Here is an 18,394-nt window from a genome sequence, read left to right on the forward strand (position 1 = left end):
TTGAATTATAAAACAAAATAACTTCATCCAAGTATCTTTCCTACCTACTTCATCAATCATCGTTTAGGTCGACTGACTCATTGCTAAAATCTTTGGATGCTTTGAGTTTCGCAAAGTAATGAACAACAGGTCAATATCTTATGTTTTTTATCTAGCTGGTAGTAGATTTTTTTCGCTCACATCACTAGTTAATCATTTGGAGGTAGTAGATTTATTTTGTTCATATCACAAGTTAATCATTTGGTTCTGAGTATTATCTTTGGGTGCTAATAATACTAACCTTTCTTTACTTACCTAAGGATCCAACAAAAATATTATTTACATGAAGGGCTTTATTAAGTCAAACTTCGATTCTGTAAATGAATAGGAATAGCAATCAGTTTATAGTTTACAACTTAGCTCAGTGGAATCCTTGGCTCACCAACCTCATCGGGAAAGAATTACGAACAAAACTGCTATAACGTTGCCCTAATGTGACTACTTTATATGCTAAAACGGGTGATGATTATGTTCTGTTTGATATTCATATATATACACTAGTAAAATGGTCGATGATTATGTTCTGTTTGATATTCAATTCCTTAAGTAAAATGCTCAGCCATCTCAACAAGCCTTTTAATGTTGTAGCCAGTAGGTAATAAATTATTCATCATGAACATTTTCTAGCGTGTGTGTGAGAGAAAGGGAGAGGAGAGAAAACGTGAATATAAATCGAAGGGGGGGGGGGGGGGGGGGGGAGGGAGCCCCAAAACCAATATATGAACAAATGACTTGCTATTTGGATCAAAACTAGCTTACATTCTTCTGTTACGCATAAAATTGCCAAAAGTTGGAAAAATCAAAACAAAAGGGAATGAATGATGTCTATGGGAGCATCTATTGGGTTTTACTAGGCTTTCTCTTCATTCGGCTAAATGGTCCAACTGTTCGATCCATAATGTACATGTAGATGACCTGGCTCCAAGATTTGTAGCATGCTAAATCATCATAAAACTCTGGAGCAATCTCCTTCACCTTGTGAAGCTTGTTTCCTGGAATTCTAGGAAAATCATGGTGTTCATTATGGTATCCCACATGCCATGTGAGATAATTCAAAGGACCATAGTAAGAATAGGTCTCTTGATCAGGATTGAACACATAATGCTCTGAAATGAAATGACCAGCCATCGGATGCATGCCACCACCAACAAATGTGGAGAGAATCAGATATGCAAGAGCTTTCCAGCCAAAAAAGTAAACCATGGAAACATCAAGTGCTATCTGAATGAAGAAGTTGACGAATTCCCAGCAGCCAGGAGGCTTTGGCTTGAGAAAGACAGGTCTAAGTGCATAAAAGAAGAGCTGTAAGAAGACCCAAATGGTTTTTGCAAAGACATTTGTGACGACACGAACTTCGGCGAGGCTAGGGACATCCATGTCAACGCCGTCTACGCCTTGGAAGCGGTGGTGCTCCAAGTGATACTTCTGGAAAGTAACAGACATGGGCACACCTATAGGGAGGTTAGCAAAAATCCCTAACCAACGGTTGTAGACTGGAGTCGAGAAGGCCAGGTTGTGACTCAACTCATGGATAGCCAAAAAGAGATTGTGGTTGAGAAATGAACCAAAAAAGTATGCTACTAACAACATCTTCACCCACCCTGCATCGCCAAGTAAGACAGCAGTACCAAGCTGTAGCAAAACAACTACACTTATCTGCAACAACACAAATTTCAAACACTATGTTAGCACACACCAACCCATATCCATCCACCTAACATCCATATCCTAATCTAACACAATGTACACACCTTTGAAGAAATAAACGCTTAATCACTTTTACAATAACTACCTTAAAACTCATACATGACGTGTAGAAACTTATCCATCCACCTAACCTACATTTCAAATCCATGTCGTAATCTAACATCATGTACAAATTGAAATGCGCATGACAAGAATGTTCAAAGATCTGTGCAACTTGAATAGATCTAAGTGGGATAGAGCATATAAAAAAAAGGAGTAGATGATGCAGATTTATGATGAGCATTGTGAAAGCAAATGAAAAGGGTGAAATGAGGAAATTGGGAGGCAGAGAGAGAAAAAGAGAAGGAAAAGGAGAAACCTTGAAGAAAGCGGAGTAGTCAGGGCCAAAGAGTAGTTTGATTTGAGGGTATTTGGAGAGGATCTGACGACGTCGTGTGGCGTGGGGTTCGTCGGAGTAGGACCAGAAGAAGCCCCCGGCAACGACACCCTCACGATCTTCTCCTTTACCCATCTTTATTTGTTTTTTTATGTCTCTGTCCCTCACAGTCACAGAAACATTGGATTGAAGAAGCCTCTATTTATACAAGGAAATTGCCAAATCTCTCACTGCTCACAATTCCTTTGATCCGACATAACAGCCTGGAAAATTACCGGATCTGCCCAAACCAAATATAAATATCTATTTCTTATTATTAACTTCTGCTAATTGCTAAATCATGTCTTACACGGTGACGGATCCTCTTTTTAATTTACCATCATACTTTAACTTTATGCCTCTTTTCGATTCCACCACCATTCGAAATTTCCGCTCTTTCTATCGTCCATTCCTCTTCTACCGTTAAAATCAATATAAAACTTCACACAACTTACTCCCATTTTAGATATCAAAAAACACACAAACCGAATCAACTCTAATATTTTCATAGACCGGCTCTGATTAGTATGATACGTGGGTTGGATTCGACCGTAAAAATTCAAACCCAAAACTTATTTTGGTTGGCCTCAAATTTGTTGGCCTATGATAGGCTGAAATAGCCCGTCGATTTTTTTCTTTTTTTTATAATGTAAAATCTCACGTAATAAATTTAATATTACATGTGTTGTTAGTATCTATTTTAAAACTGATATTCTATGTACATTGAAATCTGTATTTAATTTTACAATTGATTCACTATTTTTTCTATTGTTATATATTATATTTTTTATTTTATAATACAAAAGAAAGTCTACTTTTTTATTTTTATTTATAGTGATTAAAAACACTTCATAACTTGTTATATAAAAAAAAAGTAAAATTATATTTTATAAGGTGAGTGAGCCATAAGCCAGTTTGTTTAGCCCACAGTCTACAAAATTTCAACCGACCAATAAATTAGCTGGCCCAACCCAATATGAAAAGTGTTTGCCCGTGATAAATCCGCCTTAAACAACAACAAAATTTAAACATAATGCATATAATTACTACTCTAACCTGGTGGGAGAAATCCAATTTAAAATTTATATTTTAATCCCTACAATTTAAAAAAAATATATTATTTTAATTCTTATAGTTAAATTTCATCAATAAATTTATAAAATATTGTACAAAATTCTCTTATTAGTATTTTTAATAATAAAAATATTATATTAAACTCAACTAATACTACATAATTATCTTAATCTCTCACTATTAAATGTTACTTGTAACATGAAAAATTAAAACAAGATTTTGGATTATATAAAAACTTAAAAAATCAATTTTAAAGTTGAAAAATAAAAATAAATTTACCCTAAATTTGTACGACTAAACATCGTAGAGAAAACACACCACAATTCATTTCTAACCGGGTAGAGTGATGATGTTTAGACAATTTCGCAGTAGTAATTTTTGACCAAGAATATGAATTCATGTAGTAGCCCATTGTTTTAGATTTAAAAAGAAAACTATAAAAGAATCCTTTCCAATTAAGCTAATAAAAATATGCACTTGATATAACATTAGCCACATTAATTAGGAGTATTAGTTTCGGGAGGGAGTAGTATTTCTGAACTCCAGAGATTCACGTTTTCTAACAAAAGAGGCACATTAATATTAATATGCAAACCTCTTCTTAATAAGTAATTCAATCTGTACAGGATATACAAATGATCATGAGCTACATACAATTTACCATCTCAACTTCACCACCAACCCACATAAACACAGGGCTGGATACTTCTGGAAGCAACACTGCAACTCTATATAAACTAAATTTTCCGAATTACATTCGGAGTTTATGAATCGAATGGAAGTAACTACCTCTTCAAGACCACACCAGACAGTAAAATCTGTCTGTTGCAACTTGCAATCACTCATCTTAGGTGAGAGTCATATGTGTCAAAAAGAGAGTCTGGAATGATCAGAGGCAACTTATCTATGTACATGAAAAGCCTTCTAAGATTCTCCCTTGTCACTGTTGCCATGTCTACTATATCCCTACTATCAGTGAACACCCAAAGATCACCTGAGTTTACTCTCTTAAGACTGTCGCGGCAAAAGGGACATGACTGTGATCTTGTCCTCCTGCAAAACATAGCAAATTACATGAAGCTTTCAACTAAACAAGAAAACACTTGAGTCTTAAGGATATGGTATGATGATGTAGCAACTAGAATTTCATACAGAAATATGGGAGACAAAATCATGTCACATCACACCGACAAATTTGAAAGAGGTTAGGACAAACTATACACGATCTAGATTGCTATAGTCGTCTTATGAAAAGAATAACTGATGTTGAGTTGCTTAGAAAAACCTAGCCAGTTAACAGTATAATAGCTGATTGGCAGATTGACCGTTAACACAGGCACAGACTACTAATGCATCAAGAGCCTGGAGAGGTAAATCTTTCATGATTCCATCCAGTCAGAAATGTAATACAACTCACAAGTGTGACAATGCTTATTTGATAATAAAAAAATAAAAAATAAAAAAACACTAAATAGAAGATTGAAGTGCATGAATAGTCATCCTAATCAGACAGTTCACATTAGACCACTTCAATAATTATGTTGTGATTGAGAGGTCTTCATATCAAGTGTTGTGTTGCTTTCGGTTAGATGATAGAGGCACACTGTTGCATTTTTGGATGATTTAATTCGACTGTGTTTAATCATTGTTCCTAATCAGTTTTGGGCTACGACTACATGTATATACAGATAAGGTAGGGGAACTTTACATATGTAGTTGGGATACACTTTACAGGGCGATTTTTATGTATACTGTTGTAGTGGCTAGTTTGGCCATATCTTATGGTCAAAACTTCTTAAATTAATAAAATCTTTTACCTTTATCCAAACAAAAAAATCATCATTCTAATAGTCAAAGACTAAAGGACAATAGTTGGCTTCATAATCCAATCCATACAGTATACTTCTCATGCAATTTTAATTAAACCATTATATTCCAATTAAAGAATTCACCTACAAATAAACCTCAAGGGCAATGTGTATGCTTGACAAGCTCGCAGAATCCAGAGTGTTAGCTTATCCAAAATTATTTTGTGCCTAATTGTTAGGATATACAATATTCTTGGTTCCTAACAATAATTCTCAGAAGTAATAATTAAATTATAAATTGTTTCTTTCGACACTCTTCAGCTGAGATCTTTAATAAATATAATCAGGTTGGATATCCTATAATAGTTCCACAAGAAAATAGCATCACAATGTTCCTTTCTAATCACTGCAGTCTATAATAGTACAGTATAAAAAGCTATTTCATTTCTCCAAGTTAAGAAGAATCTTTATGTTAGGAGTTAGAAAGGAGGGAGGTAAGAAAGAGTTAGTTAAGCTTAGCATAGAAGTTAGTTAAAGGGCTGTAGGGGAAGAGGAGACTCGTTCTATTTTTTATCAATTGAAGAACTAAGTAGTATTGAGTTGTGAATGGAGAAATTTTTTGTGAAACGGGGAATCCTTGGAGACGAATTCTTTCTCCGATTTTCTGTTCAATTTTATTCAGTCAATAAAATCAAGCTTCAGGTTCCTGACATTATATGCTTGTTTTTTTCTCACATTGGAAGAAAACAAATTTCATTAAAGAGTGAAAGTGCAATTGTAACATTGGTAGCTGGCCAGTTCAAAACATAATATAACACATTTTGCAGAGCAAGATAACCTCCTTTTGCAACCACTTAATTCTTGTCAAAGCAGTTGCAATCAACTTCCCTTCAATTCTTTCCCACTCTGCAGTAGTTTAATGCTCCACCGGTTTACTACTTTTTAATTGAATAATTACATTAAGAGCAATAACAGAACAATGAAAATTGAGAACCTGTTCCTAAACACGCACACACATGGTGCCTGTTATCGCATCACACTGAATTCTAAAACCAGGTCACTTATGGCGCCTGTTACACTACTAGCAAAGTTTGCCGTGGCAGAAACCATCTTATTTCACATGGTAATAAACAATTGCAGCCCAAACAAATTGGACAATTTCAAAAACTATGACTATGAAAACCCAAGCAGGCTCGACAGATTACATTTTACTATAGTGACACTTAATGCTCTCTTCAGTTCTATCTATAAGGCATGAAATTAACAGAACCAAATAAAAAGCATCCATAAATCATGTTCCCACAGAAATACAAAGAATCAAGAAGTAGAAGAAATAATCTCACAACATACTTCTTAACATGAACAACTCATAGCCATAAATAACGAAATGTGAGCATCAAAGAGAGAAAGTACCATTCATGGTAACATTTCAGGCACATGACATGGTTGCAGTCGGGCAACACAATCTTACTATTCATCTCCATGCATATTCCACATTCTTCTTCTCTTTCAATGTCTATGTCTGAAGATTGTCTGTAATCTTCCTCATCCCTTTTACGATACCTCTCCATGCATACAGCCTTCTGTTTTTTATCCTCTGTATCAGTTACACCATTTTGCAGTTGCAATAACGAGGGATATATGACCGCTGATCAATGCAGAAATTCAATACATCAGCAATTCATATGGACTAAAATGCAGCGAACTTGCTAATTATTAGATTAAAAAAAAAAAAAAAAAAAAGATAGATAGATATACCATAGAATTCTCTGATGCTTGCTTTTCTTTCATGGGTAGACATTGTAGTTGTCCCATCCACATATACCTGCAGCATGAGGAAAATTTGTTAGTTGTCACTTTGACCAAATTTCCAAGATTAATATGAAACATCCAAAACACCTTAACCTGACCTTGTATATTAGGATTCTCAACAGTCCAAGGGCTCCGGCGAGATTGCAATCTGTCCATTGCACCAAAAAGAGAAACAAGTGTGCTGCTGGACTGTATGACATTCTCATCTGAAGGCATGCACCATCATATTCCCTTGGAAAATCCGACGCCCTACACACCCCAATTGCAATAAGGAGCGTAAATATAAGCAAGAAGAATGACTGGAAACAAACAAGAAAAAGCAACCTTCCAAAGGACACCATTCAGAACTAATCAGAACTCAAATCTGTTATCTGTAGCTTCTCTACACAAATTTCACTAACGGATTATCACAAACACGACAAATTTTTCAAAATGCTGAAGTAACTGAACCAACAAAGTAAAAGAAAAACACACACACAACTAGGTATAAAAAAATAATCACGTAGTATTTTCTAATCAGACAAATTACTCAGGGGACCATTGAGCCCCTGCCACCAGGTGACAATATCACACATATCATGAGAGGAGAAAAATGCTGTCTTGGCACTGTACACACAAAAGAATCCAAATAAATGAAATTATGAAAACCATAACAAAATCTTCTCATAACCACATGACTCCAGCTTTAATGAAAATTCAAATTCCCTAAGTTTTGAGCATAAGATACACAGAGAAACAGTAAAATACAGTTATTTACAAATTAAAAACCACAAGTTCGATGTGTGTATATATATATATATATATATATATATATATATATATATATATACACAAATAAAAAAGATAAGGCACAGTGGGTGAGTGGAAAATCAAAAAATAGAAAAATACTTGACAAATGAATTTGCAACAAAATTAAATGCACCGTATTTATGATAAAAAAAAATTGATGGTTGATGGAGAAGTGAGAAGGAAAGCAAATACATTGGAACAAAAATCAGAGGCTAAACTAAACCCCAGAGAGCCATGATCCAAATAGAAAAAATAAAATACAAACCTATTTGAGAAGAACAAAAATGAAGGGTGGCCTGAGTGTAACATTTAGAAACAAAGACAAAAACTTGATCACAAAGAAGCGATTTTTTATTTTTTTTTTGTAAAAGGGGTATGAAAAATAAATTGAAAGGAGGAAGAGAGAAACTGACAGGGTATTGGCATGATGAATATCAGCTTCAAGCAGTTTCAAGGAGTCCTTGAAAGACCTTCCCATGGAAGCTATGTACATCTCTCTCTCTTTCTCTCCCAATCCCAAACAAGATTCTAAACCCAATTCCAAAACATACTACAAAGTACAAACTTTCATGTTTTCTCTCTCTCAACTCAACTATAGGCGATAGCTCTCACTGTCTCGCACACTCTTCTTCAAAGCCATCGTCAAAAGCTTTCGGTAGGACACGTGGCGCAGCTACCTTAAACTTTTTTTTGTTATTAATTAATTACGTAATTAAATAATATTAACTAATTCTTATCCACTTCACCTTATTTTTAGGCTTTGATAGCTTTCCCTCTACGCACCACTGATGGCTACCCATCCTCTTTCTCCCATTTATACCTATCTATTTACACTTTTGCCATTCTCTTCAATTTTCACTTTTTTTTTATACTTATCTATATTTTATTTATAAATTAAAATGAAAAATAAGAGCGAAAACTAAAAACATTATAAACTCTTCCATCAAAGTGGTTGCTGATTAATTTCTAAAATTATTTTTTCTTATTTAAAATTTTAAAGATAAAACTGTCTTAAAAAACGTGAAGAAAAAATGGTTATAAACATATGTATAATGTATTCCTAGATAATTGAGGAATGAAAATGTGACACTTATTTTCCTTTTTTGTCTATTTTTTTATTATTTATTAATATTTTAGCATATGTAATACATATATATTAATTGTATAATTATATTTTATAATAAATTATCTATAAATAAATATTATATTTGAATATATAAATTATATTTAAAATCATTATATATAAATATTTATATATATATATATTATATTTTAAATTTATGATAAATAATTTTTAAAAAAATATTTTTATTTATTGATTATTTATTTTAAAATATTAATATCAATTTATAAATAATTATGATAAATAAAAATTGAATTAAATTAAAAATAAATAAATAAAAACTACAAATTTTTTAGTTGATAAAAAATTCTTAAAAATATTCTTATATAAAATAAATATTTCTATTTAATATATAAAAGTTAATTATACTTATATTTTTCTCATTTCTTTCTCTTTCTCTAATATTTGTTCTCATTTCTTTTTTTTTCCCTCTAATATTTGTTAGCACCTCGTGTTCTTGCATATATATATTTTTATGAGTTCATAACCTTATACATAATACATTTATTTTTATCTATTAGAGTTCCCAACGATTGGAGAATGAATTATACCTTTCTATTCATTTGCGAAAAAACTTAATGGTTGATGTGGTTTTTCTTAATTTATTTAAAAATATGAATTTGTGCTTATTAACAAGGGTAGATTCATTGTAAAAGGATTAGTGTAAAGAATTGAGATAATAAGAATGGAGATATAGATTTTATTTTCAACATTATAATTATATAAAAAAAAAAGTATTATATTAGAATAGATTATTTCTTAGTTTTATAAAAAAAATGCTTTTACATTAGTCTTAAAAAAAACATTTTCTTTTATAAAAAAATTGTTTCACTTTTATTCATTTTGTCATATATAAAATTGGTTCTTAGTTTAAATGGTTTGACTCTTGTATTTTTAGTTAGATCTCTATTTTTAGTATAAAATTATGATTAAATATATTACTTTACTTTTTTAAGGATCAATCAAGTGAAAGTTGTATTTTTTTATAAAAAAATTATGAGGTTAAAATATAAAATAAAAAAAATTAAAATAGTAGAAATCAAAATTTGAGAGAATTAAAATAAAATAACTTAAATTAAAAGTATAAAAATAAAATTATTTTATTTAGGGACTAAATATCTATCTATTGAGCCGACATTATATAATACAAGCTTTTAAATATAAACAAATGCACTTATATGAAGTAAAAACATAAAATCTATAACTAATGTGTTAGAGAAAAAAGTTATGAAAAAATATAATTTTGTAAAAGTCATATAACAGCACAATCATTTTTACGGTGTACAAAATATAAGCATAATAATGAGTAAAAAAATACATATAAAATAAGATAAAATAACAAAACAAATCATAACGTATGAATATAAAACTATATAAGAAAATCGTGGGAAAAGGACATTACAGTAAAATTCTTTTTACATTACACATATTTCTTATATATTATATTAAACAAAAAATATTCTTTATTTCTTAATTCTAGTTATTTTTATTTTGATCCTCTCAAATTTAAAGTAAATTTAGAAGAAGAAAAAAACATTTTTTTAAAAATTTATACTAACAAGTTAAAAGTTTTAATAATATTTTTAAAAAATAAATTTATTATTAAATGAAACAAAACAAAGAGGCACATTTTCAACTTTTTTAAAAAAATTTAAAAAGCTATTTCATTTCATCCAAAGAGTAAAAGAAAATAGAATTTGAAAAGGCCATGAGTGACATATAATTTTTTTTATTAACTAGTTGCTTTTCATTTTGAAAGTTTTCAACTTTCCTTTTACTTTAAAAAAATATTAAAAAAAACAATTATAATTATTAAAAAATAATAATCACATTAATTTTTAACTATCGCAATGCCTAATGAATTTAACATTTAGTAAATAAAAAAATTGTACACAATTATACCACAAAACAATCACGTGATTTGTATGAACTAATAGAATAAGTAAAACATTAACTATTAATTAATTGTTGGTTTGGTTATGTAAATAATATTGACTAAAATTATATTTTAACTATTGTAATACCAAATGAATTTAATTAGAAAGATATTATAATGTATTTTATTAAATTATTATTCAATTAAAAATTAGCATATATAATAAAATTGTTAATTTTTATAATAATTATTTTAAAATCATATCTAAAATAATTTTTAATTATATAGTTAACCTAAAAAAATAATATTACAGTAAAAGTCATACCAATTTTCTATTTTCAAACATATATGTAACTTGATAGGTATATTTAACTGATAGTGAATTAGTGATATCTATTATCTATAGCGATATTTTAGTTCTAGAGAAACTACGGATATTTTTCTTTTTATCTAGGAATCAAATGTGATTCCTCATCCTCGAAAGAGGGCAAAAATATAATTGTTTGGCAATAATTCATGCATAATATAGATACAAACTTTATTTGTTACTCATATTTATTTATTGATTATCACATGTTAGTTAATAATGATTTATCATCACTGAAACGAAAATTGTTCCCTATATATGCATATCTTTTCTGTTTTCTAGCTTGCTTAATTTATTTCGCCTTTCTGGGAGCAGATAAAAGAGAGATCTTGTTTTTTAAAAATTTATTTCTCTGGGAAAACAATATAAAATTAAAAAGGTGAAAATTCATTATTTAAATCAAAATATTTAATAAATTAATTATGGACAAGTTTTATTTTTTTTTTTTTATATATAAATCTCTCATCTTATTTTGTTATATTTTCTAATACTGAATGTGTATATCAATTAGTACGATATTTTTTTTATCTTACATATTTTTTAAAAAAAATTCGTTTATAATAATTTTATCAAATTCAAATAAAATTGTTTTCAAATGAAATATTGTTTCCTTAAAAAAAATCATTCTCTTTTCTTCGTTTGAATATTATATGCTTGAGATTTTACTCTTGGTTGATGCAAAACTTCACTGCCATATATTTTGCACATGGTATGTATACAAAGTTTTGGATTCTTAAGGGACATAACGGTTGAATATGAAAATTTTATAACATGTCCTCATGTTTTTTTTAAAGTAATGTAACGGGTAAGGCTTAACATGGTATTGGACAAGGGAAAATAAAAGTAAATCAATCTGTCACGGTGAACTTGGTTAGCATATATCATGTCAAAATCAATTAAGCTTACATTAGTAATTCTATTCGAATACAATAAATTATTTTTAAAAAGAATATAAATTTCAGAACATTATTCTTGGACTTTTGTAAGGGACCACAAAAGAAGTCATTATTATTTAATTCCTCAATGATTCATGAATGCTACTAATTAAGTTGTAGATCAACCACATTCAGATAAATCATCCTTACTTTTTCAGCCAGTAATTAAGATTTATCATTCATGACACAGAGGACTATGGAGATTTTTCCCCTGTTTCTCTTAGTTGCATCACTTGCATGTTCAGAATAAATCCCAAGTTAATGGGTTAAAATAAGTTAAAATGATGTATAAGTAAGAAAAGTATCAAAATGTACCAAAAAAAAAATATATATCAGTATAAAATGTTAAGCTACTTGCTCTTCGACAAGAGTTGACATATCAGAATTTACATTTAAGAGTAAATTTTCAAAAAATATATTCATAGACACCTCATATTGGGTACTTAGAGAAAGGAAGAAAGAAATAAATAATATGATGTGATGTGATAAACAAAAAAATGTCTATAGAAATCTAAACAAAATAAGAAAGAGAATAATAAATTTTAGTAGCATCTATCTATAAATAATTTATGTGAATGAATGATTGTAAACCGAAATTAAAGAAAATGGCTCCCATAATTTTGTTGCCACAACAGCCAACAATCAACCACTTACCTAGCATCCATTACATTACTTATGATATGTATTTACTTCTTTTTTTTTATTTGTCAATGAGATGACCCAATAATTTATGAATTTTTGGTAAATCATGTGTTCTTTTTGTTCCAATTTTTAACAACAGAATAATTCTTTGCCTAACCCTTTCTGCTCTGAACAATTAGGATCCAACTAATCGGACAAATCAATTAGGGTCTAATTCGAAGACTTTGTGGAAGAAAAAAAATGTGTTGTCTAATTAGCTTGAGGGAGTATAATAAAGTATAGCTTTTATCACGATTTTTGTTCAAGCTAAATCGAATTTGAATCTTTAATTAAAATACATGTGGTGAATCATTTACTGTTCATTGAAGATGAAACTTTTTCACTCCGCAAGTGACTCTAACTAAGAAGAGGTTTCAGATTTTACAATTTTGCTGTTAAAATGCAATGAAAAATACAATAATTCTTGCTAAATTACTGGCGGTATGAGTATCAAACAATGTGGCACTGAAAAAGATTTAAGATAAAACCATGATTAGCAACAGTGACCATTGATTAAAGCCTTATGTTCTTCAATGGTGTTATTAAACGCACGCAATATATATTTGCCACTGTCGTTTTCTTCAAATAGAGTGCTTTTCAAGGTAGCCCCGCTAATAAGGGAACCCCATCTTATGAAATAAGTTGAATCATAAACTAGGACTAGGATGCCATCAATGCAACTTTTTCTTTATGCAAAATTCTATCAGTCCCTTTTTTATTTCTGGAGTTTAGAAAGTCGATACTTTAAATAAATAACATTAGAACGATACAAGATTATTTATCTATTCCTAAAAGCAAATTGCATTATTTATCTGTATTCCTAACAAGGTGTAGTAAGGATAATAGGTGGAACAAAAGCAAATAATTTTTTTTTTCATTAGCATAATCCACATGCTGTATTAAAGCTCTTAATCAAGGTTTAGTCTATATTTATTAAATGTATCTTTTATTAATCAAATATTATTTTAATATAAAAAAAATTACACATAAGAACATCAAATTTACCCTTATATCTTATGGGAGGACTTATAAGACGAAAAGACTTGATAAGGTTTGCGTTGGGAGAGAATGTCCCTCGGGTGACTAAGGAGAAGGTAGAAAAATATCTAGTGGGGCAAGTGGGTGATGCAAAGATTAGGTCCATTCAAAATATATTGGGTGGTGTCCAACTCACCACATCATCATCAATCAAGTGTCATCATTTTGATATTTTCTTTTATCTCATTTTTATTACATCATTTATCATATTTCTTACTCTTTTTTCTTTTCTCTTTATCTCTCTATTTTGTCCATTTCAACCTGCTTCAAAATAAACTAAACATTAATCACTACCCATACTATAAAGTTATATATACACTTTTTCTTTTACGACGATATATATACACCTTATTTGCCATCAAGAATGTTCGCGGGAGAAGTTAAGATGATTTATCCCTGTATTTATTAATTTAAATTTTCAATTAAATACGATCTAATTAAGACCTAATATATATCATATATAAGTTAAGAATGGATTAATTTAATTTATATATATATATATATATATATATTAAAAGTATTAGATATCAGGTATGTTTGATAAATAGAATATAAGTTAAAAGAAAACTTGTAAGATAGTGAATAGCTTAAGCTAGGAGTTGAAATGTTAAAATCTTATCAAACTTGTTCAAATGAAGTTATAAGTTAGTTAAATTTCTATAATACCTTATCAAACACACTTATTATAAGGAGTTATATAATAAAAAATATAATTTAATATGTAACGATATGATAAGTTTCTATAATTATTTTAGTTTAATTATTATATATCAATAAAATTAAACAAAATCAACTAATCTAGATTTATCATATAATAATTATTTGGTCATTCAAGCATATGATATATACACACACATATATATATATATATATATATATATATATAAAAGGTAAAAAAACTTAAAATAGTCCCTACTCCTTAGATATCGAAGGGAAAACATAAATTCCCTTACGTGGTTACATATATATCCTCTACATATATACAAATACATCAACTACATCACTATATGCAAAAATAAATCTAATTTTCAGTCAAACATTTATACCAAAAACAAGTTATATAAGAGTAACATCTCCAAAATCGGGTCATGACCAGCATGACCCTCCACCAAACAACACAAGTCCACTTGTTAATCTTGTCCTACTCTCATATCAAATATAGTTTCAACCACAAGAAAAACAAGCAAGGGTGAGCTTATGAAAAAGAAATAATATATACAACAACAACCCTTTACACGACACAATTTCAGCTCATCACCAACTACAACACATACAACTTACACTACAACACATCCTAACAACTTCAACATAACAACATTATCAACATAGACAACAATAAATAATTAATGTGTCATCACACATATCAATTGTGGAGAATTTCCATAGTAGAGGTGAGTAATTTAAGTGGCTATACCTTATTGAATCACAATGTTTGACCTATTGCAATCATGTCATTATAAACAACTTCAAGCCTCTAAGAGAACCTATTTAACAACTTATTTTGATTTCTCAAATATTGTCAATTAAACTAGGAAGTCGAATACTTTATTAGGGTAAAATAGTTTAGATATAAGTCTACCATGACATTAACTTGCAATACTAAGTATGAAATTAGCCTATCGACTACCCTCTAAATACTATGTCCCTCCAATACTTGATTAGGTACTAAGTGCTCGGCCTTGTATTTTACTCAGTTGGTCGCTTTACACATGTAGACCTCAACCTTGTCCACATATGGATTTCACATAAAACTTATAGGAGACAACTTAAAATAACTACCCATTCAAAAGTCAATTTACTTATTGAATGGGTTCTCAATCAAGCTCGTGGAGCACCACAACTTATATCCACACAATAGGATATTTTAATTTTTAAACAACTTTTAGTGTCCTTTAATTTTTATATATCTCAACAAAGACATATATCTACATCACATGCCTAATAACTCAAAAACTTAATTAACTACAACAACATATAACTTCACAACCTAATCATTTATTAGCTCATAACTTAACAATTTAAATATCACCATATAGTATATCAACTCAAAAAATAATGAATTATCATCATATAATCTTCATCATAAAACTTAATCGCCATCTATCAATTATAAAACAACTTAAATATTTCTTTAAAATCATGCAACTCACGTCCAACGTCATCCCGTAGACACTTAACGCCATTGAGATAAGGGGCTTCTTGTCTCACACATGCCTAATGTTAAGTCTCAATTTTACCTCTTTTTGGATGAGACTTATTGAACAAATTCCACTCATCCTTTGAACCATTGCAATATAATTGTTCTCTTTTTGGTTCATTTTGTGTGCAGATATAACTAACCCAAATTCAGCTAACAATACCTTAATACTCCTCATTTTTTGTGCAGGTATTGAGCTAGTGACTTGAGGATTGAAGACTCTTAGGATTGTAAACCTAAGAAGCTAAGGAGCAGAGAAGAGGTTCTGCGCCGGGCTCAATATAACCTGCGCTGGGCGTGACAAAAACAGAGTATTTCATCTCTGCCAGTTATATTGCGCCAGGCGCAAAAGGAATTAAGCCGGGCGCAAAAGGAATTAAGCCGGGCGCAAAAGGAATTGCGCCGGGCTTGTGTTGAGACAGAGAGTGCTTGACTTCTCTGGAAGAACTTGCGCCGGGCGCGAAGAATTGTGCGCCGGGCGCGAAACCCTAATCTGACTCCCCAAGCTCGTATTTGAAGCCATTTTCGGGGGAGAAACCCCCATTCACACATTGGGCGCCTCCAGGAGCTGCGGAAGGGATTCCCAGGGCTTGGGATCGTCCGTGTGCGGATCTTTCCTTTGGTTCTTCACTTCCTCTTCCATCTCTATTTTGTATTTGCCCTCTTTGTTGAGTGGTTTCACCCATTTTGTGGGGTTAGATGTAACCAACGTACTCTATTGTAATCTTTACGGTTTTAATGATATATATACATGTTGTTTTATTCGTTGTTGTGTTTGTTTCTATTCTTAATGCTTGCTTTGGATTTAATCTCATTGCATGATATAGGTTCCATTGGGTATTGGAAAATAACCCTTGAAACTAGCTCTGAAACAAATGCCTAGTGGGAAATGTATCTAGGAATGGAGCTTAGCCCATTAGTAGTCTTAAACCCTAGCCCGTAATGCGGATGTAGATATTGGGTACTCAAGGGATTGATATTCAATATCCACATCTAGGCTCTTGCTCTAAGGGATTAGGTTTGAGTAAACTTATGGGTTGACTAAGCAATAAATTCAACAAGAGATTAAGGATACATTAGTTTGACGTTTGGTGAAATCTGACCCCCACAACCTCACAATACCACAATACCATTCCTTACCTTTTCCACTCACAAAACAATATTTATTTACAGCTTTCATTCCAATAGTCACAACTTTGCATTCACTGCACAAACTATGAAATTGGAATTATTCTTTAGTCACGAATAGTCAATAAATGCTTATATTACCTTCTAATCCCTGTGGATACGATATTTTTACTACTTGAACGGCCGGTATACTTGCCGTGTTTGAGACCGTTGATAGAATTAAACTAAATTTCAATTATAACAAAAGTACTTCAACGGAAATCTCAACACCTAACGCCAAACTACTTGCACTTGGTAGTGACTGAAGCAAAAAGTCTCCCACTCTTTTATTCCTAGTGTGGAAAAATCCATGCCCAACCCCAAACAAGCAGAGGATCTTGACTTGATCCACATTCAATGCCACTCATTTGGTGCTCGATGTGATTTCAACACAAGATGATTCTTTTTCCTCACATTTGGTGTTATTCAAATCACGTTCAGTGTAACCAAGTTAGAGATGATTATCTCTTTTCACATTTGATACTACTAGTCTTGTACCCAATGTTAAGAAAACTTTGAACCATCCACGACACCATGAAGGTGCACCTATTGTGATATTAATTTTTGCACTTATGCAAAATTTGCCCAATCCACCTGAAAAACAACAACTTGTCAACATGCATTGCATTATACCACATCTAAACAACACGTACAACATAATTATACCATAAAAACAACATGCATCCATCAAAAGCTAAGAATCATCATATTTTGTCTCATGAACAACTCTGAGAGAAAAATCACAACTTAGCAAACCATCACGAATTCAATCAATCTCAACTACAATAGATGATCTTCAAATAGAAAACAACCATTAAAATCAAACAATCTTTAATCCACAAACTTTTCTTACCTCCAATCAATCCAAACCAAAGAGATGAGAAGAAAAAAATTCTGCATGACTTAAGACTCGAGATTCTTGACTATACATGCTTTGAATCAACCCACTCAATCAACTACAAGAGTAGAAGATGAATCAGGGAATAAGAAATTGAAAAGGGTTTTATTGAGTTTCAAAGACCTTTTCTCTATTTTTTTTTTAATTTTCTTTAAAACATAAATTTTATAAGATTTACATCTTAAGAAAAATCTTATATATTCTTATTTCAACGAACTTAACTAACTCTAACTAAAACTGATTCATGGACAACTTAACTCTTAAAGATTCTTAGAATCTTAATTAGAGTTTTAAAATAACATTAACTCCAATTCATATAATTAATTTAAAACTTCGAAACTTATACTGTTACATAATAAGATTGTGAAACCGATTGATTTGAACATGTTTTTGTTACTCTTTTTGCAGCATTACTTTTTAAAAAATATAAAAGGATTGTATGACAAAATTATAATGTTGAAAAACATT

The 18,394-nt window shown here is 30.6% G+C and overlaps 2 protein-coding genes across 4 annotated transcripts; both read right to left on the reverse strand.

Moving 5' to 3' along the window:
- Nucleotides 1-759: 759 nt before the first annotated feature.
- On the reverse strand, nucleotides 760-2,357 carry DES-1-LIKE (fatty acid desaturase family protein). Its single transcript, XM_020365334.3, has 2 exons — nucleotides 2,105-2,357; nucleotides 760-1,695 (listed from the first exon to the last, which is right to left on the reverse strand). Exons 1-2 carry the CDS (start codon nucleotides 2,255-2,257, stop codon nucleotides 877-879), a joined length of 972 nt encoding a protein of 323 aa, XP_020220923.1. The 5' UTR covers nucleotides 2,258-2,357; the 3' UTR covers nucleotides 760-876.
- A 1,433-nt stretch (nucleotides 2,358-3,790) lies between these two features.
- Nucleotides 3,791-8,285, reverse strand: LOC109804288 (E3 ubiquitin-protein ligase AIRP2). 3 transcript variants are annotated; one of them, XM_020366093.3, is made up of 5 exons: nucleotides 8,058-8,285; nucleotides 6,954-7,104; nucleotides 6,802-6,868; nucleotides 6,457-6,691; nucleotides 3,791-4,288 (listed from the first exon to the last, which is right to left on the reverse strand). In XM_020366093.3, exons 1-5 carry the CDS (start codon nucleotides 8,135-8,137, stop codon nucleotides 4,078-4,080), a joined length of 744 nt encoding a protein of 247 aa, XP_020221682.1. In that variant the 5' UTR covers nucleotides 8,138-8,285; the 3' UTR covers nucleotides 3,791-4,077. The 3 variants fall into 3 exon arrangements, with proteins under 3 accessions (XP_020221682.1, XP_082922799.1, XP_082922801.1); XM_083066673.1 differs by lacking the exon at nucleotides 8,058-8,285 and adding an exon at nucleotides 7,910-7,968; XM_083066675.1 differs by lacking the exon at nucleotides 8,058-8,285 and adding an exon at nucleotides 7,180-7,598.
- Nucleotides 8,286-18,394: the final 10,109 nt, after the last annotated feature.

This window comes from Cajanus cajan, chromosome 1, assembly GCF_000230855.2.
Source record: "Cajanus cajan strain Asha chromosome 1, NIPB_CcT2T_4, whole genome shotgun sequence".
Classification (NCBI taxonomy): Eukaryota; Viridiplantae; Streptophyta; class Magnoliopsida; order Fabales; family Fabaceae; genus Cajanus; species Cajanus cajan.

What these genes read in the sequence shown, in the direction of transcription:
- DES-1-LIKE (XM_020365334.3), bottom strand. Translation starts at nt 2,257, where the DNA reads ATGGGTAAAGGAGAAGATCGTGAGGGTGTCGTTGCCGGGGGCTTCTTC. An exon ending in ACTACTCCGCTTTCTTCAAG is followed by an intron (nt 1,696 to 2,104) that starts GTTTCTCCTTTT and finishes GTGTTGTTGCAG; the next exon opens with ATAAGTGTAGTTGTTTTGCT.
- LOC109804288 (XM_020366093.3), bottom strand. Translation starts at nt 8,137, where the DNA reads ATGTACATAGCTTCCATGGGAAGGTCTTTCAAGGACTCCTTGAAACTG. An exon ending in ATTCATCATGCCAATACCCT is followed by an intron (nt 7,105 to 8,057) that starts GTCAGTTTCTCT and finishes TGGGGTGTGTAG; the next exon opens with GGCGTCGGATTTTCCAAGGG. An exon ending in AAGCATCAGAGAATTCTATG is followed by an intron (nt 6,692 to 6,801) that starts GTATATCTATCT and finishes TGCATTGATCAG; the next exon opens with CGGTCATATATCCCTCGTTA.